Source organism: Manis javanica, chromosome 16, assembly GCF_040802235.1.
Source record: "Manis javanica isolate MJ-LG chromosome 16, MJ_LKY, whole genome shotgun sequence".
Lineage (NCBI taxonomy): Eukaryota > Metazoa > Chordata > Mammalia > Pholidota > Manidae > Manis > Manis javanica.
In genome coordinates, this window is record NC_133171.1 from 4,709,884 (window position 1) to 4,736,164 (window position 26,281).

The following is a 26,281-nucleotide window of genomic DNA, read 5'->3' on the forward strand; positions in this document are numbered from 1 at the left end:
GGAAACTAGATTTGTGAATTTTGAAATACACATAAAATATATGCATATAATATATATGATCTATAAATAATATATATAATATTTTATATATATAATGTACAATATATTACATATAGTAATAATATGTAATATAATACTATATATTATATATATATAGTATAACGTTTTCTTTCATTTTACTAAAATCTCTACTTCAAAGTTTGAATCAATATATTGTTTTGTGAGATGGAATATATGCCATTTGGGATGACAATTATTTGATTGTATCAAATACTTAGCTTACTAGTGAATGTTGAGGCTATAATTTGAGGCAAGATTGATGTGAATATTAATATGAATTTATTACCATAGCCAAAGCTCTAGTTGCTTTGAATTTCCAAGAACTAAGATTTCCTGGTGAGTATTACCAGAATGTTTTAATCCTTAAGCTGTATCAGAATCTATTGTAAGTCTTGTTAAAATACATTGCTGGGTTCTGCCCACAGAGTTTCTGTTTTGGTAGGTCTGGCATAGGACCCAAATATTTGCATTTCTAAGAAGTTTTCAGATGACACTGATATTTTTGAGTCACAATTTGAGAAACACTGAGACCAAAGCTGCACAGGAAAGATCTAGCGAGCATGCTGGGAAGATCTAGGAATGCCAACATCAGATGGAGAGCTAAGTTCCAGCAAGGCAAGGCTCCATGGGAAAACTTTACTACAACCTTCCATTTAGTTACTTTATATAAGGTTCATTGAAGTTACCAAAACTTTAGATCAGATTATCAAAGCAAAATTAAAGATATTAGCAAATAATAGAATAATTAAAGCCAAAAAACCTCTTTAATTTGGAATCAGCAAATTAAATTTCAATTGGCAAAGGAAAAGGAAATCTGAATTTTGACTAAGAGTTTGTACTGTAGACCTGGCTATGGAATATAGCCCCAAGCAAGAGAGCAGATGGATACTATAAATAAATCAATATGATCAAATATTCACTTATAAAATTATCTTAATTTGTGTAATAATATTCCATAACTGGTATATTTCTCCATTTCAGAAGAAAAAAAGTTTTGCAATTGGTATATATGTGTTTAAACTATATTCACTGTACCAAGCAGATCCCAGAGATGCAGTGTTGTCATTGACTCTACTTGTTAACTATATTTGAAATGGACTCTACCATTAATAATGTGCTTCTAACATGAAAGACCAGATTGTTGTTCAAACTGCATCCAGAAAGATATCATCCTTGGTGCTCTGATAAGCAGCTAAGATCAGAAAAGTCTTTTGATGTTTTTATTTTTCTTAGGCCACGCTGTGTTGCAGAGTGCATCTCCAACTTTAATGTGCTTGCATGTCACCTATGGAGCTTTGTGAATTATGATTCAGCAGGTGGGGACCTGATTTTCTGCATTTTAACAAACTTACTAGGTGATGCCAAAGGTTCCATGGACTAGACCATATCATGACAAAGTGCTTAGGTGCCCTTGGCTGTCTGCTAGACTGAGCTTTCACTTGCTTTGTGTAGCCGGGCTGCTGTCAACAAATCTGGGGTCCTTGATGCCCTGGGTCCACTAAGGGCTTTTTCATGTTAGTGACATAATTCTGACTGCTTATTTCTGAGTGGAATGACTTCTGCTAGAAATGCTTGGAACCTGAAGACAACTGCATTAGTTAACCCTGGAACCATGCTGATCGCTTAACAGTATTAAAATGAATTATATGCAGTGCATCTGGAGCCTACCAGTGTCTGTAGTTTCTAGTTCTGCTGCTAAGGACTGGAGGTAGAGCCATGAACCAAGGAAAGCTCATTCGTACTTGGAAGCTGACTTACTCTCATACTCTACCTTGAGATTACCTTCCAGCCTCAGTGGCATTCAACACCTTGACGACAAGACAGAAGAGGGAGCCTGGTCAGTCAGAAGTGGTTGTGTTTTCTACCCCATCTCTAAGTTTTTTTCACTTGGCAGATTAGCCTTAGCCAGAGGCAGAGCATGCTGTCAAGGTTTGTTGAGCAGAAGAGGTAGAGAGGAATGCTGCCTGCACTCTGGTAGGATCCCATCCCCTGGCATCTCACCATTCCTCCCAGAGGCCTGATGTGCATATAGAGTAGGCAGGGTGCTAGTCTGATCCTATTGGAACATTGCTTGTAAAGCCATCTGGGGAGGATAAGCAAGCTCTTCCTTACAGTCTTCTGAGATTTCCTCATACGGCATGTCTGCAGCCCTCCTGGAATGGCTTCTTATCTTAATCAGGCCCTCTAGAGAGATTAATGGCTGACTCGTCCACTGTATCAAAGGCAGCTGACCGAATGAGCAGTCTTAATTTACTCTGGGGCCTCTGATGCAATCTACAGGAAAGTAGCCTCCAGCATGGCCATCTCAGAGCCAGTTCAGGGGTCTGTAACCTGATGGAAGCTGACTTGGATTCTAATAAATGAGTATAGCACCCATATCTTTCTCCACTTGGAAAGAAAAACTGAAGGCTCATTTCTAATCTGCACAATTATTGACTCTCCCATTAGAATCCATCATGTTTTATTGCCGATGACATCAACTCTTGCCATCTTAAAAGAGACTACTGCTGCATGTAATCCAGGTCAGCAGCATGAGAGTCCACACTTGAAGACGCCCCCTAATTGAATCTAAATATGCTTTTTAATGTGCTTTCCAGTGATTTACCTGCACCCAGAAGATTGAGGAGTACTGATCTAAAGCAGTGGTCCTCAAAGTGAGGACACTGGACCAATAACACTAGATTTCGTGGGAGCTTAATAGACATGCAAAGTCTCAGGCCCTGCACCAAAGCTACTGAGTCCAAAACTTTGGGAAGGGGCTGTGTGTTTCAACAAGCCTTCCAGATGATCTCATTGTCATTTAAAGTTGGAGAGCTATTGCTCCTCTGGGGTCATGGTTATCATAGAGTGTATGTCACTCACGAGATGTGTGAGTTATTTCAGCACTTCCTTTTAGCAGGTGAACTGAGGTTCACCTGTGTGTGATCCTGTTCAGCCAGCCAAGAGAGATGCTACCTAATTTTACTGATCGTTTTACTGATGGTTCTGGATTCATTTTCTCATGGCAATCTAAAAGGAAATGTGGCAGATGGAATGGTTTGAGGCTGAAGCATTGAGAGGCTGTTGATGTGGCTAATAACACTCTGCCAGTCTCTCAGTTTGCTGGCTCAGAAGTTGGCATGCATTCCTGGACCTGCACTGATGGTTCTATGTCCAACAATTCCATAGAGTTTATAAGTTCTTTCTCTGCCTGAATTCTAATTTAGATAAAAAATAGAGGAAAGATTTGCGGTTGAATGTTTTAACTCATCGGCATGTATTTATTGACTTTATACTCTGCATAGGATTTCAAAAGATCCAGAAAATATAGGACATTGTTCCTGCTCTCAATATACAAAGTGAGATAGGAACAACGCCCAAGAGCAAAGATCCAACAAAGGTGGAATGCAACATTTCCATTCAGCAAATAATTCTTGAGACTCCATTAGAGGTGATTGTGTAGCAGTAGAGAAAAGAGCCTTGGGATCATGGGATCTGGTTCTGGTCCAGGCTCTGCCATTTGTGAGCTGTGTGATGTTGGATAAATCCATTTGCCCAAAGTCTTCAATTTCCTCATGCCTCACCCACAGATAGTAACACCTACCTTACTCATTTCACAGTATTGTTGGGAGAATAAAATGAGAAGCCAGCTGGAAATAAACTTTGAAGAATTTAAGGTACCGTACATGTAAAATGAAAGGAACTGAGATGAGGGCTATAATGAAGTGATGACACTAACGCTCTGTGAATAATACAAGATGTGACACCATTGCCCCAGCGGTCCAGACAGGAATATACACCCACAAAGATGTAGTATTCTCAGGGTGTAATGTGTGCCATGTGGGAGGTATAAGGGTCATTTCCTTATGTTTTCTGGTCTTTGTTCAAATAACATTTTTTCAGATTGCAGTATTTAATAACACACCCCCACCTCTCCTATCCTTTTTCTCTGCTTTATTTTTTTCTTTGAAATATAATCTTCTGATATAACATATACATTAATCTTACTTATATGCTATCATTCCCTTACCCCTCACTTAAATGTAAGCTCCAGGAAGGTAGGGGTTTTTTGTCTCATGTTATTCACTCTTTTATCTTCAGAGATTAATGACACATAGTAGGCATTCAATACAATATATATGAATCTCCAATGAATGATTAGACCCATTGATTAGATTATGTTATATAAACATATATCATTTTTTATTTGTTTGTTTCATCTGTGACTCCCATGTCTATTCTTTACCTTTAAAAAACCACTGAAAGGTAAGATCTAGAGAGGAAGGAATGCATGATAGCCCAAAGAGATCTTCTGCTTAAAGTCTGAGTCACAGACTCACATTTTAGAAGGTGGACTGATTAATAAGTACAGAATATTAAAATTTAAGTTTTGGTGTGGTGGTGAAAGAAGTGGTGGAGAGCTGGAACATCTGAATTCTAGGCATTGACTATTTAATAAAGAATATTTTGGTGGAGAGAAACATACAGATTAACCTCTCCAGGCTTCTCTTTTTACTGTACATGTGTAATATGGATTAGTTAGTTTTAAGCATGCCCTTTTGAGCTATATTTATATAATTGTCGGCATAGAAAAATAAATTCTTCTTTCCCCCTTACATTGGAGAAAAAATATACCTTATTTACATTTATATTGAATATTACTCCCATTTGATGTCATGAGGTCATAATTAAAGAACATTTATGTTTATAAAGCTAAAAGGTCAAAGAGGTCATATGACAATTCTTTAGGTCCATCGCATTTGATGTTTGTTTGTAAAGACATTGGCTTGTAGTTATTTCTAATCTTCTATAGAATATGTTTTTTATGGGCTTATTGTTAAATTGACCTAATGTAAATTTTGGTTTTCAAGCTCACATTAAATAGCCTGATAACTTTTTTATAAGTTTCTAAAACAAGCCATCTATGTTATGCATAGCACAAATTAAATTCCTTTCAAATCTGCTTTAGAAAAAAAGGAATCTTCCCACCATCTTATTTAATGTCTTCATATCTTGTGCTCATTAAATTCAGAAGATAAATAGTATATAAATAATACATGGCTTTTATTTTATGAATTGCATGTAGGGTGTACACATTTAAAAGCTTATAGGGAAAATGAGAAAACCTGGTAAATTCACTATGCAAACCCAGTCTTTCCCTTTTCCTTTATGTAGCTGATGATCTGGTGATCTTATAATATCATATGGTCTTTGTGTACTTAAATTCATCTAACTTGATAATCAGGATTTCCATCCTTATTTTTTAAATTTGTATTTTCTCTTCTCAGTGGCTTACACATAAATGGGAGATTCCCGTAGCTGATGCAGCAAAGCTATACTGGTTGTTTGAAAGAACCAAGCAATCAGGAATTCTCGGTGTAAAGCTCACAGTGCTTCTTTACACCCTCTTGTTCATTATTTCTTCTTTGATTTTACATTTGTATTGTCTCAGGTAAGGCACTTCAATCCTTTTGTTATTCAGTTCTTTGGCCTCCAGTCTTACAGTTACCCAGTGAGGCTGTGAGAACATGGTTAAAGAAGAGAACTTAGAACCATGTCCGCATGTCTAAGGTACAAATGTCCTTAGTTGTGTGTAACTGTTGTCATAAACACCAATGAAGAAATTAATTGATTTTTGGGAAAATGTTCTTTCCATAATAGAGGGAGAAAATCCCTCTGTAAATCATTATACTTGTTTATTCAAGCTGGGGACTGACAGAGAACAAGGAGCAATCCTTTGATAGCCAATGATAACATTCTGGGAAATTTCCTGGGAAGCTTTTCTGAAATTCCCTTTTTCTTCTCTTTCCAACCCATCTTGTTTCCACTCCTCCTTCCCCTTCCAAAATCACCAACAGAAGAAAATTGTCTTTTAGCTTTGATCCTGAGTATCATAGGGTTTGGCTTTCCAGGGTATTAATTCAGCAAGCAATGCAAGTATGTGAAGAAAGACAAGAAAAGAAGCACATACAAGGAAGAATAAAAAGGGTTAGGAAAACTTTTCACTCTGTTGCTAGTTTCCTTTGCGTGCAGAAGCTTTTTAGTTTGAAATAGTCCCACTTGTCCGATTTTGCTTTTGTTGCCTATACTTTTTAAAAGCCATTTTTGTATCCATGAAATTACTGCCAAAACCAGTGTTAGGAAACTCTTTCCCTATGTTTTCTTACAGAAGTTTTACAGTTTCAGGTCTTATATTTAAGTCTTTAATTCATTTTCTGTTGTTTTCTTGTGTATGGTATAAGAAGCATCCAGTTTCATTCTTCTGCAAATGCGCATCCAGTTTTCCCAACACCATTTTTTGAAGGGACCATCCATCCTTTTCCCAATGTGTAGTCTTAGCACTCTTGTTGAAGATCAGTTGACTGTATTTTCTTGGATTGATTTATAGGGTCTCTAGTCTGTTCTGTTAGTCTGTATGTCAGTATTTATGTCAATACCATACTGTGTTCATAACTGTAGCTTTATAATATAATCTAACAATTCTATTTTTGAGGATTTACCCAAAAGAATTAAAATCAGGATCTCAAAGAGATGTTAGCACTCCCATGTTCATTACAGCACAACTCACAACAGCTAAGATGCAGATGCAATCTAAATGTCCATCAACAGATGAATGGATAAAGAAAATGTGGTATATAAGTACAGTGGAATATTATTCAGCCTTAAAAAAGAAGGAAATCCTGCAATATATGTGACATTGTGGATGAACCTTGAGGGCATTGGACTAAGTGGAAGAAGCCAGTCACAGCAGGACAAATACTGCATGATTCCACTTACATAAGGTATCTAAAATAGTCAAAGTCATAGAAGCATACAGGAGAATGGTGGCTGGGGGGAGGGGAAATAGGGAGTTCCTGTTCAAAAGACATAAAGTTTCAGTTTTGCAAGATGATCAGTTTCTAGAGATCTGTTGTACAACATTGTGCCTGTAATTAACAATATTGTATTGTACATCTAATATGAGTGTTAAGTGTTCTAACCATCACTTAAAATAGTACTAGGAAGAGGTCATAGGCCTGGAGGAGGATGGGGCAGTAGCTAAACTCTTCAGCTGAAATAAAATACGAGTATTTTAGAAGGTTTATTTTAATTTAACTAGAAGAAAAGCAGAGGCAAAGGGAAGATGAATAAAATCATATTATCATGACAAAGTATGATATATTTGACAAATCAAAGCATTTTAATATGTTTGGTGTATAGGATACAGGGTGTTGGCAGCTGGCTAGGATGAGATTAGAAATGTAGTGTATTAGAAGTTGAAGATGAAGGAAAGACGTATACTATACATTTAGTATAACTTTAAGTTTTGGAGTTAGGGAGATGGTTGGATGGTTGGCATATTCTAAGACAGAGATTATATAGAGAGTAAACATTTAGAGGAGACAGATAATGAGTTAAATTTTCATTCATATTGACCTTGAAATATCCCTGATATTGTCAAGGGAAAATATTCCACAAGACACTGAATAAATCAATGTAGAGTTCAGGGAAAATAATTTCAGCCATGAATTTGTGTGAAGGAATCCTTGAATTTCTTTGCTTTGTAGGGTAGAGGCTAAATTCATAGTGGGCTATCTGAGTGAAGAATGAGGACATAGAGTTAGGACTTGCTGTCATTTTTTTTTTCACAAGCTATGCTGTAAATGGAAAGTAGTTTGAAGAAAAAGTTTTTTTAAAAAGAGTGATTTTTAATATGAGTGTAGCTTGAATGTTTTTATATGCATATATGAAAATTCTGAAAGAGAAATATTGAAAATGCCTAAGTAAGGAGGGTAGTTGATTGAGAAAGGTCTCTGAAGACATGAAGTAGAGCATATGTGGAGACAAACCTTGGGTGGAGGAAAAAGATCTTGTCTCCTGATAAGATAGGGAGAGACATATAGGTAGTTGCAAATGTTTAGGGCAGGGTGCTGAGGGAATTTACATATGACAGCCATTATTATTTTCTATGAGATGGGAGGTGAACTCCTCAATTCTTCTTTCAGTAGGCTGATCATTCTCTGATGGGTCCCTTAGATCACTAACAGCTGTAGTAAAGTTGCCTAATTCTCCAGAGGACATATGTTATTTAGGACAGTCTTACTTCATATTTTGATATGTCATAAGCACAGCATGTCATCTTTCTACAACGTTTACTTTCCTGAGGAAGAAGGGGAAGAGAGCCTTCCCTGATCACTCAATTTTCATTTAACCATTAATTTGTCATGTGGCCCTAGGCAAAGATGTTCATTTGCTAGATTTTGGCCTTTTCTTGTAAACCGAAGTAAAGATAACTCATGTGTAGATCTTACAAAGCCTCTATATGAAGCATTACTCTAGCATTTAAAATGAGAAGCATTTCTTAGAGAAGTTGAAGAAATACAAGGTTTACTACGCAGTTAAGACTTTTGAAGAATTAAACAATCACCAGGTTGTCTTTGTCCAAGGTTAGTAGCTAAGTATGAAAAAGTAAACCTAGAATTTATGCACCAAATCACTAGAATTTAAACCTTTACTGTCTAAAACAAATAGTCATTTGTTTTAAAATAAAGCAGAAAGATTATTCCAGGGGGAAGTGTGGGTAGGAGAACTGGGAAGCTCTGTAATGGATGGAGAAATGCTAAGGAAAAAACAAAGATGAAGTGTCTGGATGTCATAGGGAATAAACCTGAAAAAATCCAGAAGGAATAAGCAAGTTTTGTTCCTTCTCTCATCCTAGCCCCTCAGACTTCCATGCTTAATCTATCCTGTCAGGACTGGACATACCTAGTAACTCTAAGTAGGTGTACTTGTATTTTAGAAGCATATTTTTAAAGATTCCTTTGGATAATAATAGACTTACAAAAATCTTCCACAGGGAAAATGTATTTTTCATATGAGTAAGTGAAGTCACTCTAACATGTCAGTGAAGTATCTCCCTTTACTGGTGTTTGTAAAATGTCTTTTTCTGAAATGGGAGAGTTGGACAGCCTAATTTTGTGAATCAAGCATGATCACCATCGGAGGCTCTGGTTAGGGCAGTGGGGTTTTGCTCTGACATTAAAAGCAGGCAAAGAGAAGAAGAAATCATAAGAGCTCATCTTAGTGAAAAATGCCCGTATGGATTTACCCATGTTGACTGATTTAGGTTAAAATTCTTAATCCAAATGTTAAAGCAACAATCCAAAGTCTTCTGGGCTTTTGAATCAGTGCTGCCAAAACATGTGATGATATGTCTAGCATGAGGAAAGTACGAAGGAGATAAAGTCTGTAGTGCAGGCAGTTAATACAGAATTTTGTCCAGCTCTGTACACTGGAAGCTCTGCCTTATGGGGACTGCCGGTGCAAGCGCCAGACTGGACCCTATTGAGTTTAGCTGATTAGATCTTATTCCTCCAAGAACCTGAGTAATTTCTTGCTGGAGGGTTTCTACTAGGAAATGTCTCACTTCCCATAGCTCTAGTGTGGAGTTTACTGAGACACCAAGCAAGGAGGCTCAGGAGCTGGGGATAATTCTTTGAACTGCATTTTATGTAATGCTTTAAAACAAGCATTATTTTTTCTAATGATTTTTCCTTACTATAGGAAAAGTACATGCTGTTTAGAAAGAAATCAAAATTACAGAAAGAATAAAAAGTTTTAAAAAACAATCATCTTACTGTCTAAACAAAGCATTGTTATACTTTTGGTAAATTTATTTGAATCTTTTTCCCAGGTATATTTATTTTCACAAAGTTGAAGTTTTTCTGTAAGTATAGCTTCATATGTTGATTTTAAATGTAATATTATATGATAAATATATTCATATTCTTTACTTACTTCATGAATAGTTAATACCTATACAATATTTTGTACTATGTGAGCAGTATGAAATATTTAAATATTTCTTTATTCATGGACAATTGATTGTTTCTCATGTTTGTACATCTTTTAAATAATTCTGATGAGCATTTTAAGACTCAGGGTCTTGCTCACATTTTAAATTATTCTTTTGTAGTGTCCTAGAGACCCAGAAATACTGGCTTAGGGAGTATGATTGCAAGAGGGTAAGTATTCTAAGACACTCAATAACACTCGCAAAATTATATTCTAGAGAATTCGTATGGATTTATACTTACACAGCAGTGTTTGAGTATCAGACCTTGTTCACATCATATGTCAACTGTCTATAATCTAATAGAAGAAATGGCATCTCATCCTGTTCTAAATGTCGATTCCTTTGCCTACTAACACTAAAAATTCTTAGTATGCTTTCCACTCATTTGTATTTCCCCTTTGTGAATTCCCTTTTTGGTGTCTCCTTTGCCTTCCTTTCTATGGAGTATTCAAATGTTTTTCTTACTGAGTTATATGAGTTTTATATATAGGTAAATATAAACAATATTAACCTTTCAGTCATATTTTCTCCACTTCATAATTACCTGTTAAATCTATTTTTGATTTATTTAAAAAATAGATTCTTATAATTCATGTACAGTGTGTTTGGATCATTTTTATGACTTACTAAATCTCTTAAATTAAAAAATTCTTCCTCAGTCAGAAGTTTTACAACTATTTACTTCTTTTCTTGTAACTTGAATTGTTTTTTTCCTTAAATCCCTTATCACATGCCCTGTAGAATTAATTTGATGTGTACGGTGTTAAGATCTAAACAAAACTTCCTTTTATTTTACTGGTCTGCTCTCTTTAGTTGGTATTATCTTTAGATATTAACTGTTTTGCTATTTTGTTTTACTGGGCTTTATTTTAAGTAAGTTAATTTATCAGCTTGTATTTCCAGAGTTATGGACAAAGCTTCTCTTTTCTGGAACTTCTTTTAAAAACTTAACTTTTTTCCAAACTTTTAGACATGGTTATATAGATAGGCATTGGTATAAAGAAAAACTGTGAGGAATGTTTACACCTCTCAGTGTGTTTGCTTCATATTATTTTCCTTATAATCCTTCAGAGTAAAGCTTCTGTTATTATATAGATCCTTTAATTCTAAATCCTTTATTTGAGTAGTCTAGAAGATCTATGGACTGCTTACACATTTTCTTTATAATATGCAGAGAATGAGAAATCACAATTTAAATGTCAGATTTGTTTAAACTTTTATGTTCCTGGAAGCTGTATGCACATCTGAAAGACTAGTGCTAGAGTTAATTAGTTTTTAGGGTGCTGATGTCTTCCTAATCATTGACTTAATAGTTCCAGATAGCCTTAAAAATTTTAGCTGTGGCCATTTATTACTTAGGAAAATTAATTTAAATTAAACTAATTTGAAGGAAGGCTTTGATCAGAGTATTGTGAACATATTCATTGTCTAGGGAATATGTATAAGATAATCAATAATTTTCTACTTTGTGAATCAATCTTTTCTATAAAGTTCCTTACCAAAGGCAAACTATTATTTACCATGTAGAGAAAAAATGTTTTAAAAATTATCTAGTTTATATATAACTAAGCAATTTTCACCCTCCCTGAAATCATCACCTAGCCCTGGTCACTCCACACCCTGAGAGACAGAAGTGGGTGATGCACATTAGGACGTGCTTATATAAAAATAGACCTATTTAAAATATTTAGTGGCTACATTGTATCAGCTCCAGAAAACAGAATGATTCTAACCAAAATAGCTCATTCCTGTGGGTCCAGATAAATTCACTGATCACGCCCACGTACTGGTCTGAGGGTTTCAGGCCCAGGCAAGTCCACTAGGGATTCAGTGAGACCAAGAAGTGACAATGGAATGTTTTTCAGGTAAAAGGCTTTATAACTGGCTTTATTCTCATGGCAATAGGTTGTCAAGCATTGGAATCACATCTGCATCCAGGAGCCTGCAGGTCCATAATCCATCTCCATCTCGGCCTCCACCCAGAGCACTGGGCAGAGCTCTTTATGTAGTGACTCAGTCAATAAAAGCTTACTGCCTACAAGTGTGGAAGCAGTAGCCTAGCAGTAGCCCAGTTACATCACCAGGTAGTTTAGGGTCAGGTGAGGACCCTGGCCAAGGGAACTTCCATTTTCCCTATGGACACCATGATTCCTGCTCTGTTCCTCTGGCTTATGCTCCCTGGTGTATCAGTTTAGTTCATTCTATATATGCTGACTCCCTACCCATCAGCAAACAAAGGGATTTATTTCTATTCCAACTATCCCCATCTGTAGCTGAAGGAAACTTCATCAGAGGTAAACTGAACATTCCTTGGTGTGGTGCTCCCTTAAAAAGATTTAAAAGAGAGCTCTCAGTTAGGTCTGAATTTTATCTAGTCATTTGATGAATTGGATTTTGGTAAATTAGCCTGATACCTCTAGGATAACAGAAATAAAATAATCTGCTGGAACTTCAGTTTTCATCCCTAGTTTGTGGGAAATTGGCCATATGAGTTTTGGCCAAAGGCAAGCATTTGTCAAGAAGCATGTGTATCTAGATGAATCCAGAATGTGCAGACTGTTGTACTGGCTTAGTCCAAACCCCTGGCTTAGGCTTGTTTTATGCCATTAGGAATAGGTATTTCCTTTTCTACTTGCATAAAAATATTTGCATCTAGTAGTGTACTTAATGTGCATGAGCCAGTATCACTCCCCACTTCTCTGTCAGCACTATGCATAATCTATAGAATTCTTCCTAAAGGATTTCATCATACTTACCACCAAAACAATTGAATACACAAATAATCAAACAAAAAGTACAACTATTTTGGTTTACTGCCACAAACCACTGAGAATTAAATGTACGTAATAAAATGGTATGTAGGTCAAACTGTCAAGTCAGATATTTTGAATGTTACATAATCGTCAAGTCAGAATAAGAAATAAATATAGTGGCAAAATAACATGAAACTCTGGACTGGGGAAGAGGGTGAGGTTGTGACTCTAGAATTCACCGTTATCTTCCTTAAAACCAGAAAAGTGCTTGGGACACAGAAGACACACAATGAATACTTGTTGAATTAAAAACATGTACATAAAAGAATGTGATTTCTTAATGATGAATACACACCTTCTCTCTCAAGTAAAATGTGGCTCACAGGTTGATGTTCAAATGACACTAGTTCCCAAATTTTGAACATTCAGCTGGAATATAGTGAAGAAGTGTGAAAAGATTCATGTACAGCTTTCATGTGTGTTATTTTGACCTATTAGCTTGCTAAGAATAGGTTTTCAGTTTGAATTTTTTGGCAACAGCAAACTTCAAAAAGTACATTGCAGTGCAATGTAGAAGGAGAAATTTAAGGGGCCACAATGATGTGCATAGCAGGGGAAAGGCAAAGCATTTAGACACCATTTGTAAAAAGTCCAAAAGACTCAGTGAAATATTAAACACATGACAGATGCCTAATGCTAACTCCCTTCTCCCCAGTTCTCTGCTCGAACTTGGTATTTCCAAATCTCAATTCCATTATCCCCAGTCCCCTTCCTCCACATCTCTCCCTGAGTAGTTTTTTCTCTTTAATGATCTGGTAAACAGGTTAATATGAGGCTTAGATGGTTAGATGCTCAAAACTGCAGATGGGTTCCTGGTGATCTTGGTCATGGGTCAAAGAGCTGTCATTCTGCAAGAGCCAAGTGATAGAAGATGCCTCAGCCTGTAGTCTGGGTTAAATGCTTACACAGAACCTTTTTTGTCATTGACTGTGCATGAGACCAGGACGTCCTATCAGCCCTGCACTTTTCCAGTGGCTAAGACCTCAGAAGTGACCTTGATTTAAGTAAACACTGCCATCATTCTTCTGGTTCACCTGCATCTTTACAGTTTGAGTTTTCCTAGAAATATTGGTCCACCTACAAAATCCCAGTCCGTACCTTAGTGGGAATATAAAACAATATGAACTGATCTTTGTGACCATTGGAAAGAACAGAATCCTAGTCCTAATTAAGATATTGCTGGCTCTCACAATCATCTCATTATGTCCATGTATAAGATCAAAAAACTTTCCATTATATGTCATATACATTGGCATATTGGAGATTCCACACAGGGTTTTCATGTTTTCCTTTCTGTTACTGAACAGTGATTTCTGCCATTTCCTGAGCACTTACTATGTGCCAAGCCCTGGTTTGAATACAGTATATAGATTTCTTCACTTAATCCTTACAATTCTGTGATTCTGGACCTGTTAATATCACCTCCTCTTCAAGCTCCAATAACCTTAATTAATTTGCCTGTGCTGCACAGTCACCTTGGCTGATATTTTTATGCAGTGTTTGCAACTCCAAAAACTACAGTATTATTTGTACATCATATTTCTTAAAAATTTTTAAAAACAAGGTTACTTAAAATTCACATTTGTGGTTAATTTTTACCTAACGAATGAGAATCATGTAGCGGCTGAGTCCTGGCTCCGCCCCTTACAAGCTGTGTGACCATCACCAACAGTTTTACCTCTATGACTGTTTCCCTATCCTTAAATGTGGCTGGTAAAATCAAGCATAAAACTCTGGCATCCTTGGGAATGAACTAATTGATTTAAATAGTGTGTTTCTAACAGACTTGTAATTGAGGCAGCTAAGTTTAGTTCCAAAATTTAGTTCTTTCAGGGTAAACAACTTAGAACTTTGAAACAACTTTGACAATTCCACATATATATGTCAATGGGACTTTCCAACTGACATTTTGAAAAGAAACTCATTGTCTTCTCCTTCAAATCATGGTTTCCTCTAGGATTCCTTATCTCAGTGAATGACAAGATCACCCATCCAGTTGTAAAGAAAGCAAAGGAAGGAAGGAGGGAGGGAGGGGGGAGGGGAGAGGGAGAGGGGGGAGGGAAAGGGGGAAGGAGGAGAGAAAGGGACCTAGAAGCAGTCCTTGAATCCTTTCTCTCCCTTCCACCCTTTTTTACTTTCTGTGGGTTCTGATAGTTCTTAGCTCTTGAATTTGTTCCACAGGCTCCTTTCCTTGTTCAATATGCCCTAATCTCTTCCCGGACTCATTGTAACATTAGCCTGCCAACTTGTCTCCTTTTATTCCCTCTTGGCCCTTTAAACAGACTCTCCTCACTATAACCAGATAATCTTTAATTAAAAAAATTAAATAGTGTCTTGCCTTATCCATATAATGGCCTCCTATGGCTTTTACTGCAAGAGCTCTCTTGCACTGCACCTGGCCTCTCCAGCTCATACTATCCTCATCTCTGTGCTCCTCTCATCACTGCCATCTTCCTGCCAGCCTCAGGTCCCCAGCCAGGCTTCTCTACCCTCTGTCTGGAATCCTCACCTATCTATTCACCTCCCAGTTGCACTTACCAATTATTTGGCATTTGGTAGACCTAGGTGAGTATCTGTTGACTGACTGAAAAAATGCATAAGGAGTGAATGAAGAGGATGATTGTACCCTTACAACATGGGGCCCCACATATTGGGAAGGGGTATGTACTTCATAATGACAACCCTATGATAGGACTGTCTCTGGAAAAGGGGAAAGGGTTGTTCTTGATTACTTCCCATTGTGCACACATTTTTATTTTCTGAATCTTTTTCTCCTAAAAATTATTTTCCTTTTTCTATTTTCTTTCTCTTTTTTAGTCCTTCTTTGTATTTTTCTTTTCCTGTATTTAGCAGTTTCTAAACAAAGTCATTTGAATTTCAATCACTATTAAACAGAATGGTGAATACTCAAGGTTTCTAGAAAGCCAACAAAAACCATACATATGAAAACTTCAGTGTCAAACTTCAATGTTATACACCTCTTCAAAAGCACTCAACAATTTTGCTAAAGAATATGTGGGGTTTTTTTTAAGTTGAAGTACGGTTTATATACAATATTATATTGGTTTCAGGTGTACAACATAGTGATTCAACAGTTATCTATAGTATTAAATTTTCACCCATGTAAGTGTAGTTATGATCTATTAATGTATACAGATATCACAATATTAGTGACTATAAGAATATGTGTATTTTATTAAAACATAAGAATGGATTTTGGCAAGAGTATGCTGATCATGCTAGTTTATTTATATGCTCTGTGTTCAGAGCTATACCTGCAGCATTCTAATATAATTATGCCAGTATATAAGGAGTTTTCCAACTTACATCATAAGCACTTGACTGCAATATATATAAAGCCATATTGCTAAACTCATTTGTTACTTTTAGAGTTAGAAATAATCAATCATATCTGATTCTTCAATTTTGTATTTTTTTTGCATTTAAAGCTATTTTAAGTTATATATTCCACTCTTTTCATGAGCCTTAAAATACTGTATTAGCTAAATGTTCACATTTGTCCTTTTTAGCTTTAGAAGAAATGTCACATGCTAGGTTTCTGTAAATGACCCACATTCAGATGTGAACCAAACATAATAGCTTCTGCCACTCACCAAGCAGTGAATTGCTTCACATGTAGGACAGAGGGCAGATGACTTTGTAAATTACTTTGTTTCACTGGCCATCATGAGAACCTGTGGAATAATATGTGACCTATTTCTATAAACAATAATGCCTAAGGCTTAATGGACAGGTGAGATGTAGTTTCTCTTTTAATTACATTTTGAAGAAATAATTTAAAAATGTAAAATTTTCAGACATATTGAATAGTTGTATTGTTAAAAGAAATCCAAATTTGCCACCATCACTGTACAATTATTTTTATTTCAATATAATATCACAAAATTTCAGCTTTTTATCAAAAACAACTCAAACCTGCAAAAATTACAAAAAAATGATGAATTTCTATGTCCTTCTTCTAGAGATGCTAATTATTAATTTTTTAAGTATTTGCTTTCTTTTTTCTCTTTCATCCAATATGATACAATATCTTCAATTCTATGTAATTCAATCTGATATTTATACACAGACACACAGTGGCAGAAAATGCATGAAAATGCATGTGCATCTGTATCTGTGTATATTTTTGACCCATTTGAGAATAACCAATTTTCATAATTAATATAATTGTGGGAAGTTTAAGAATAATGTTTTATTGATCAGCTCTAGTGTTGCATATACAGAGAAAATAGTCTCTTGCTCTCTCATCAGTAGCTACCAATAACCTATTTACTTACGAAATTAGAGCTCTTTTTACATTGTTTAGCTTTATATAAATTTTCCTAATATTTACAGGGACTCTTTAGATTTCTGGCGATAACCAGAAAAAGTGAAAATTCAATAGATACACCAAGTTTGATCAGAATGGATGGCATAAATACAAAAGGATAAAATGATTCACTTTTGGTGAATACAGGTTACATTGCCTGACTGATTCTATTAACAAATGAATTATTATCAACATTTTTTTTTTATATTTTACATTTACCTCTGTAGATTATTCTCTCCTTGTTTTGTAAGCTGGCTCTGTAGAACTCAAAAATATGCCAATAACTAATAAATGTTGGTAAGTTGACCCATTAACAACCCATCATGAAGCTTTTCACTGGAAAAAGCCACTCAAAATACCCAGGAAAATTTAAGAATAAAACAAAAACGTCATTAATCTTTGTACAGCTTTACATATTCCAACATGCCATTTTGTTCTCTGTTAAAACATTTGTTTACCATCCTGTAGGTCCTGCCTTGGATGTTTACATAATTATTCTTTTACACTGAATGAAGGAGATATAAAGAAGAGACAGACATTTTCCTGGCAAAAGGAACAGAAGCTAGCAGAAACAGGACTGTGATTCCTAATTAATTCAAAGTTAATTGCACTGTTGATAATCCTGCACTTAAAATCTTCATATAGAAAATGTTTATGGCAGCAAATTGACAGTAATTTAACTACATTAAATCTTACCACCATTAAAAGAAAAAGATGAATGTTACATTAAACAAGCTTAAGAGAATGGTAAAGACTAGATCTTGTTTAAGAAAACAACTAGCAAATCATGTAAATGGCCAACCTAGAATCTCAAAGCACAATAAGAGCAGTAGTTGCATTTCAAGACGGTACCAAGCCATATGGCCTCTCTTGGGCCACCAGTGCTACTGGCTGGCAGTTTTGCCTTTATTTCTGCTCTATGATGAATTCATGGGGTGGGGGGAAGATACATAGATTTTATTTGGCACATAGATCTTATTTAAAATTCAATTTTAAAATTTTGGACAGATTCTACATAGAGGTCGTTAAATGAAGATATATGTTGTACTAGTTATTTTCACTGAGAAATCAGGTGATGGAATGAAAATAACTTTGGAGTTGTCTCTGACTTTAAGTTTTGTCTCTGTTAAAAAGTAAGATGAACTTTTTTGATTTATGGTAACATGTAAAAGATGAAATTAAAGTAAGGATAGATAACACAATGGATATGAAATTGACTGCCATCTTAATGGGGAATCAATAAATTTTAATTTTTATTATCTAGCCTGTTTAAAGCAAAATATAATTATCTTGGTCATTGAAATAAAATACAATCCTCTACTTTGAGTAGAAAAGCACTTACATGTAATGCTTAACTATTTGGTAGTCTAATTTATATTTCAGGAATTTATGAAAACTTACTTCTCAAACCATTTTATTGACACTGGGGTTCCTTACGGTTCTTAATTTGGTTTACAGACTGTCAGTGGCACAATTTTGTGCTTCTGAAACAAGTTCCAGTTACACATGGTGAACCAAGTGTACACTAAATCATAGGATAAAGCAATATTTCCCCAATTTCAATTTTACTCAAGATTTTTAAAAGCACAACATATTATATTAAAACACATATATTGGTAGATTAGGGGTAGAAAATACATTTTTCTCTTCTCTGAACTTAAGTGTATTTAACAATATCTAGTATTTTATAAGCATTAGCCTAATTAATGTTTATAATACTCATCTGAATGTCACTAATGAAGTATTAGTGTTTTTCAGTAAGATACTTTGTTGCCACTTGACCATATCACACAAAAAGCAGTGCTTTTCTAAATTAATATTTGGAGTGGTTTTGAAAGGTACAAAAAGATCAAATGAGTAGTTCATCAAGTTAGGTGTGTCCTCAAATTGGAGCATTTATCATTCATCCTGGGTAAAAACCAACCAAGAAAAACCTTTTTCCTGACTGAGCTGGTTCAATGGGTTTTCTACCACAGAGGCACTAAAACTAACTCATTTAGGAAGATAAAAGCCACATTTAAATTCCCTTTGACAAATCCCTCACATTTGATCTGATTTGGATAGTATTAATGCAAACTAATTGCAAATATTTCTCACTTTTCTATAGTCTACTACTCAGGCATCAAAAATCTTACTTGTTCTTAGATTGCACAATGAATCTTGGATATTAGATGCATATCAGCGCATCCACAGTGAAGAAAACAAGTTTTTTATACTGTATGATTTGGAGATTTCCAATCAGGAGCTAAGTTATGTACTGAAAAGTTCTGCACAATGGAGAGGAATCGATGGTGAAAGAAGGCAGGAGACTTGGTTTGAAGGAGATTTATTTTTGAGTTCACAAAAGAAACTCATTCTGTTAGGCTATTAGCAAGTTGTTGAATTTTCTGATGCTGTTCTTGAAGCCACTAAACAAATCTTGTAACTCTACTATATATTGACGTTTTTTATGAATTGACCTGAGTTTAGCACTGTTATCTTTCTACAGAAATATTTATTGGTGTCTATTGTATATATATATTGGGTAAAATGACACAAGGGTTGTGGAGAATATAAAAGAAGCTAGTGAAAGAATTCCCATGTGGAACAAGATTGGTGGCTTACTGTCACCTTGAGTGAACAGAGCTAAGGGAATGTTATTTCTGCCTTTCTCCATTGATGCCTTTGTTAGTCATCCTTGATTGCCTCCTTGTCAGGAACCTCTTTTAGGGGCTTCTTCCTTGGCTCCATCAGTCTCTTGTCCATGTGTTTTCCAGGGTTTAGTACTTGGATTATTTCTCTTTCTACTCTACGCACTGTCCTTTCTTTAAGCTCCTTTCAAACTGTGTCTGCCATCCAGCTGAAGATGGTCAAATACGTATCTCAAGGCTGCCCCTCTTTTCTGAGTCCTAAACGAATATAATCCAGCAGTGTACTTGGTATCTTCAGGTGGATGTCTCAAAGATATCTAAAACCCAGTAATGTTCCAGACAAAATCAGCTTAACACATATTGTTAATTCGTTAGTTAATTAACATATGCATCTTACTCTGGGTCGTGAAACTACAGTGTTTATGCTTCCAGAATCTCTGAACATGACATTTTCATCTACTCTGAATCAGAAAAATTGGAAAGTCAGAATTTCTTAGTCTTTATTTCCTAGACTTTTCTTTAATTTGATCATCCAGTCCTATTGATTTACGTTCTTAATAATTACACTTCTCTGTTCCATTTTCTACTCCATGCGTCTGGGATCTCCATCCCTGACTCCTGAACAGCAGCACTTGGCTTGGTGCTCTCCCTACCTTCAATCTCATTTAGCAGTTGCCACATTGTCACTCTGTCCTGGATCCACTCTTCACTTGTCAGAATGATATTTCTAAAATGTAAATCTGACCCTGCATTCCCTTGATACTGCATAAACTCTTCAATAACTTCCCATTGTCTAAAGAATAAATGCAAAAATTCATACTATTGTATATTTGCCATTTGATCTCATTCTTTTCTATTGCATATGTGATATCTCCTGTGTCCTCATCTTTCATACCCCTTCTCAGCATTCCTCTTACCAAATGCTTCTCACCAAATATGATTAAGCTATATAAAAATATGGTACATTGCTAATTATGTCATCATATTTCACAATGCCATTCATGTCTCTCTGTTTGGAGTGGCATCCTCTCATCTCCTTGTGAACCACCCGGCAAACTGATCATTCTTCCAGATGAGCTTGAGTGTTTTCTCTACGCAGCCTTCCCAGAGAGGACCCTCTTCTTTTTTTGTCAACCTGCCTATTTTTCATGACCTTTCCAGCATCTAACAAGCAGTTTGAGAATTACCTTCTTCCAAGTTTCTCTCTTCCTCTTTAGACTAAGATCTTCATTTGGAGTAAACGAGTGGCTTCTCCATCTTTGTGTCCTTAATATCTACAGGGTCTGCAGAATAAAGTACATTTTAATGGTCTATTTCTTCAGTATATAAAAGAATGCATGCATGAGTGGCTGAATAATTGACATACCTAGTCTGACCATATAATGAACGTATAATCCCTTTATCTTCTTCTCTACTAGAAACCTAAATTTCAGCTTTTTAAAAATTCCATATGGGTTTGCCATTAATGAACTCAATATGTCTTGAATTCCACTAATTTAATAGCTAAAAATGTACATTACAGCAGGCATTTCCAAGACCACCCTACTGGAATTGAAGTAAAAAAAAAAATTGCTTTACCATACATTTATTCTGGTTTTTTCTTCTACAAAAATCTTTGACTAACAGCATGATCTTTAAAAGGCTAAAATTGTTGAAATTATCCTAAATATTAAGCCAAGAGCATTTTCTCTGTAGGACAATTTCAAACTGTCTGGGAAGGCATTTATTTCATTATTAAGTTTCATAATGTGGTAGCTTAAGAATTTGGGAGCAATCCAAACCTGAGCACCAAAATGATTTGAGTTGAACAATAGCTCCCACCAACAGAACACAGAAGAAAATAGAGAACTATTTTATTATGTATTATTTTTATTTTAGCTGGAGAAGACAGGCAAGGCTGGAAAGGGGAGCAGGAGAGGAAAAGAAAGGAAAAGGAGGAGAAAGGGGGGGAAACTAATGATTACGTGTTAGAAGGAAAATAAATGAGATTGTGAAATTCCTTAATTCTTTAAAATAAGTTTTTAATCCCTTCTTTGTAAAATGGTTTGGCTGACCCATGAAGGACAGGAGTGGAATTCAGGAAGAGAACTCAAGCCTTGAGTGTCCATAACTCTAACTTTGCCTACACATCCAAATGGATTAAACAAATATCCTTTGACTCAATGTTATTAAACAGTTAGGTCAAAGGCCTTTGTGTCTTAAGTCAAATATTTTGGCTTAGGTTCTTTTGAGCCATTAACAGAAATTAATACAGGGGAAAAGATAAATTGCTGCTGTCCCTTTTCTGAAATGTATAGACTCAGCATCCATCAGTGGTGAGACTCATAGAGATGTTTATGCAAATCATTTGAAAATCTGTAGAGCACCTGTTTGTTAAGCAGACAGGAATGTCCCCAAAGTTAAATGGATGGACAGGCAGATTCTGTTTGCTTGTGATGTCTCTTCATGACCTGGCACGTGTACCCTGAAGTCTTTCTCTTCCTTATGATTAACTTTGTATCCTATTCTTCTTAGCCTGTATTATGTTTGCTTGTTTAGTTTATTTCAATAAGGAAGCAAGATAGTCTGGTTGAATAATTGATACATTAATATCAAGATATAATGCCAGTTTAATTGAGAACAACCACCTATAATCTAAAATGCCAAATTAAGACTGGAACGGACATTTCAGTATAAAAGTATTTCATGTAAGTAGTCTAGAAGTCTTGTGCCTGAAAAATTTGATCTAGATCTTTGCCATTGTCCTGGCCGTTAAGCATGTGCTTTTCATTTTTATCCTCTGGATTAAAAACTGCCACATAAATGGACACTTTATAATATGCTTAATTTCCTTTTATTAACTTGATAAATGCAAAAGCACAGAACACATTTACAGTATGATGAGAATTTAGCATTATTGCATTTTTTAATTTTTATATTGTTTATACATATAATTTGTCATTTGTGCAAAGACAGCCAGATGATAATTTTAAAGTATTTTAGCCATTTTCTTTGAAAAGGTAAAGGTCACTTTCAGTAGTCAGAAAAGGCATCATTCTATTAAACTAATTTGCCTACATGCAAATTTTGTCATTTTTACTTCATTAACTATTTATCATGGAGTAAAAAAATATATATTCATGAAGGGGCAGCTCATAGCCTGATGGAACTGGAACTAATATTTTGCAACTCTAATGATTTTTTGCATCCTTAATTAGATAGCATAAGGTTGATATGATTAGGTCAGGATGTAGTGTTTTTCATTAAAATACATTTTAGAAGCTGTATTCATAATCTGCCCTTGCAATTAAATAATGAGCCTATGAATTTAATATTATCAACCCAATTATTATCCCATGCAAACGTATACCTTTAATAAATTTGTGCCGTAGGACCTTCATTAGCAGCAGTAGAAATGATATTTCTAGGTACATAGATTGAGTGGCTATGGTTAAACTTATATAATGGTTTTAAACATATCAGGAAGCAAAGCTTCAATACTTAGGAATTTAATTCCAAAATGTGCCTTCCTATTTGTTGAAGACCAATTTACATTATAATTATTTTCTGAAAGAAACTACCACTTTAAAATGGGCTATTGAAACTGGTAAAAATAGCTGGATGTTAGGCAGAGACAGAGGGCTAGAGAAAGTTTTGCATATGGGACAATGGAGTGTAAATTTAGAGATCAACTCAAACAACATAATCAGATAGCATCAAAACAAAAATGTCTGTTTCTTGAGTGTCCATATAATCTGTGAACTACCATATGCAATTAGTGAAGATTCTTATTTTTGTTACATGTTAGAGTAATTTTTGCTAATGAATGGCTGGTTGTACAGTGGAGCATGTAAGGTACTTAGAGGAGCTTCCTGGCATTTAATATGACTGTGTACAGGGAAACACACACATAAAAACATATCATTTCCTCATCTTGGCCTAAGAGTTGCTATTAATCTACTACTTTTGTGCATGCGGACAGTGACCACAATTGTTTGAGTTCTTCAGTTCATTGTTGATGAAATTCTATTATGAAGGTTATATACAATTTATAATCTTTAATAAAAGGTGGTAATTAAGAAAACCTGAACCTATATTTAGTAATTAATTCTACTGAGAAGTAAAACTGAACATTATTATTGACACAACAAACTGTGCACAGTGTGTCAGGGTATGACTACACTGTTTTCCTAGAAACATGACTCATTTCTACTTGGGACTGCAGTCGTGGAGGGAAGAAAGCTTTGATGGGGGTCATGAATGGCCAGGTGGTAGCAAACAGATAAAATGGGAGCATGTTGATGGGGATTTGGAGTGGAGACATTTAATAGACTTTTCCGTGCAACAAGAGACAGTGAGTAGAGGTACAGTACCAGGAAATACCAAGGCAAGTTTGAAAGCTGACAGCAATTTCTTTTGGTTGAAACAAAAGACCGAAGAGTGGAAGAAAGTAATAGATGAGCCTGGAAAGGAAACTAGAAATACCCATGAGTGGGGGTTATATTTTCATCATAGGCGATGGGAAACCACCGATTTTAATAAGAAGAAGTAATTCATTCAATGAGGAATTTGGGCTGCCTCTGCACTGAACTCTGTTTCTATGCTTATTTTAATACTCTAATACTTTTGTTTCTTGGGAGGTAAATAGTTTAATGCACTCTTTCTACTACATAGTTCAATTTCCCATCATTATAAACTGTTTATTCATGGAAGGTCTGAATTATCCATGGTATTTTCTAACTATCCAATTCAATCCGTACAATCCGTAAGGGATTGTGTTGTGTGTGTCATCAAGGGTTCATCATTCTGAATTGCGGTGGAGGGGTAGGCATAAGGCTTTGAGCATTGTACAAGCTTGATGGGCATGTGAAAGTAGGTGAGGATAAATTACAAGCTACACTGGACCTGGCCACATTTGGAATTAGGCATGGAATGTGGAAGCAAGTGGACATGGAGATACAGAGTCAAACTGAATCCAAAGTGGTAAGTGAGAGAGTGGGGACTCAAAACAAAGAACCCTCGAATCTTGTAGATTCTGTGTATTACAGAATGTTTTACATACAGAGGGTAGGAAGTAGGAACCTACTCATTTAGAACTAAGGAGCATTTTAACTCCTTATACCAAGAGAACAGAAGGTGAGTTCCCAAACTGTCTACATGTGACAGTTCTGCTCCCCTGACTGATTCTGGTGGCCTTCCATAGTCACTGACTTTACTGGTGGATGTTCCCACTTGTAAATTGACTAGAAGACTTTTTACACAAGTGTCAGTCACTGGATTAAGTGCCCACAAATAAGAAATAAGCATCTTGGACGCCAGAACAGACTCCTTCATGAAAGAGACGTTAATGGCAATGTAGGAAGGTAAATAAACTCTTCTTTGGTGGAAAGTCAGTAGATGAGGTGCTAAAATCGTAGTTTGTTGCATTGAAGAGTACTAATTTTTTTCAGCAAAGAACATATTTTAGGGACAAAGTTTAGGTGAATACACCCTAAAGGCATGCCTAAATTATTTTAAACAAAGAGGATACTTCCCAGTAATCCAATATATATTCCAAACTCCATATCCAGTGTTATTTTATTCTTGAATTGAACAAATTCCTAATTACAGAAGCAGGAAGATGGTTTTCTTTTAAAGGTTTTTGTATAAATGTGGACAGCAATTAGAACTACTAACATTATGTAAATTCCTATTATTGCACAATGGAAAGACTGATATTATCCAGTTAATTTGAAAATACAAATCTTAGCTCCAGTTAAAATATGTACATATAAAAGGATAATTTAAAAAAGAGGATGATTAAAGACATTTCTCTTTTGCTTTCTCTTTAAAATGATAAGTAAGGAGCAGAAGAAAATGTTCTGTGTTGTTATGGTGGTTTTGGTTAATTGATAGATATTTTTTCCTTGATTTTTTTTTACCTTTGAACTTGTGGGATATTTGTTTATAACCTACCCAACATATTGTTAAACTTTTGAAAGGTCATTTGGCCATGAGATGTTGATCTATTCTATAAAATGAAAATGATAGATAACAATGAAAGAAGGGAATAACTAGAAGCTTTCTGAAGATACTGTAAATGTTAAGGTTTTGAGGTTGGCAAAGACTTATTTACTTAGAAAGGCTAAGTACTTTCTCCCTTGATTCTAAAATCATTTCTGTTTGAAGCGAAGTGTAATCCATATGTTTTTCATTCATTAACACTTAATTTGTTAGCATCCCTTTACTGGAGTGTTATATAGCAGCCTTTCATCTTTTTTATAAGCTTATTTTCTTCAGACACAGGAAATCAAGATGTTCTAAGAGTAACATCTTAAACTCAAACATCTTAAACTCAAAGAGACATGATAGAGTTTTGCTTGTAACAAAGCACCTATTAGCTTTGAACTACTTCCGCACTCACTATGCAAATTTCTTCTTTAGACTTCCCTAAGTATCAAATTTATTTGTAATTAACTGAGACACGCATAGCTTTCTCTTTTATTATTTATTGAATTTTCCTATCTTACTCTAATTTTTCTTCATGATAAAATAGCCAACTACTAACACATTAATGAACAAGTCATTAATAATAGTTATTTAATTGCTATCTTATTATTTATTCATATTAATAATGCAGGAGCTACTTATCTTTTTAATAATTATGTGGTAGGAA

The 26,281-nt window shown here is 35.3% G+C and overlaps 1 protein-coding gene across 1 annotated transcript in view; it reads left to right on the top strand.

The window, feature by feature from the left end:
- The window catches only part of LOC108390565 (uncharacterized), a 298,944-nt gene that overhangs the window by 213,116 nt on the left and 59,547 nt on the right, over positions 1 to 26,281 (top strand). The window contains 3 exon segments of the mRNA XM_037011044.2: positions 5,328 to 5,491; positions 19,163 to 19,318; positions 24,986 to 24,989. Of these exon segments, the coding sequence (XP_036866939.2) occupies positions 5,328 to 5,491; positions 19,163 to 19,318; positions 24,986 to 24,989 (324 nt within the window).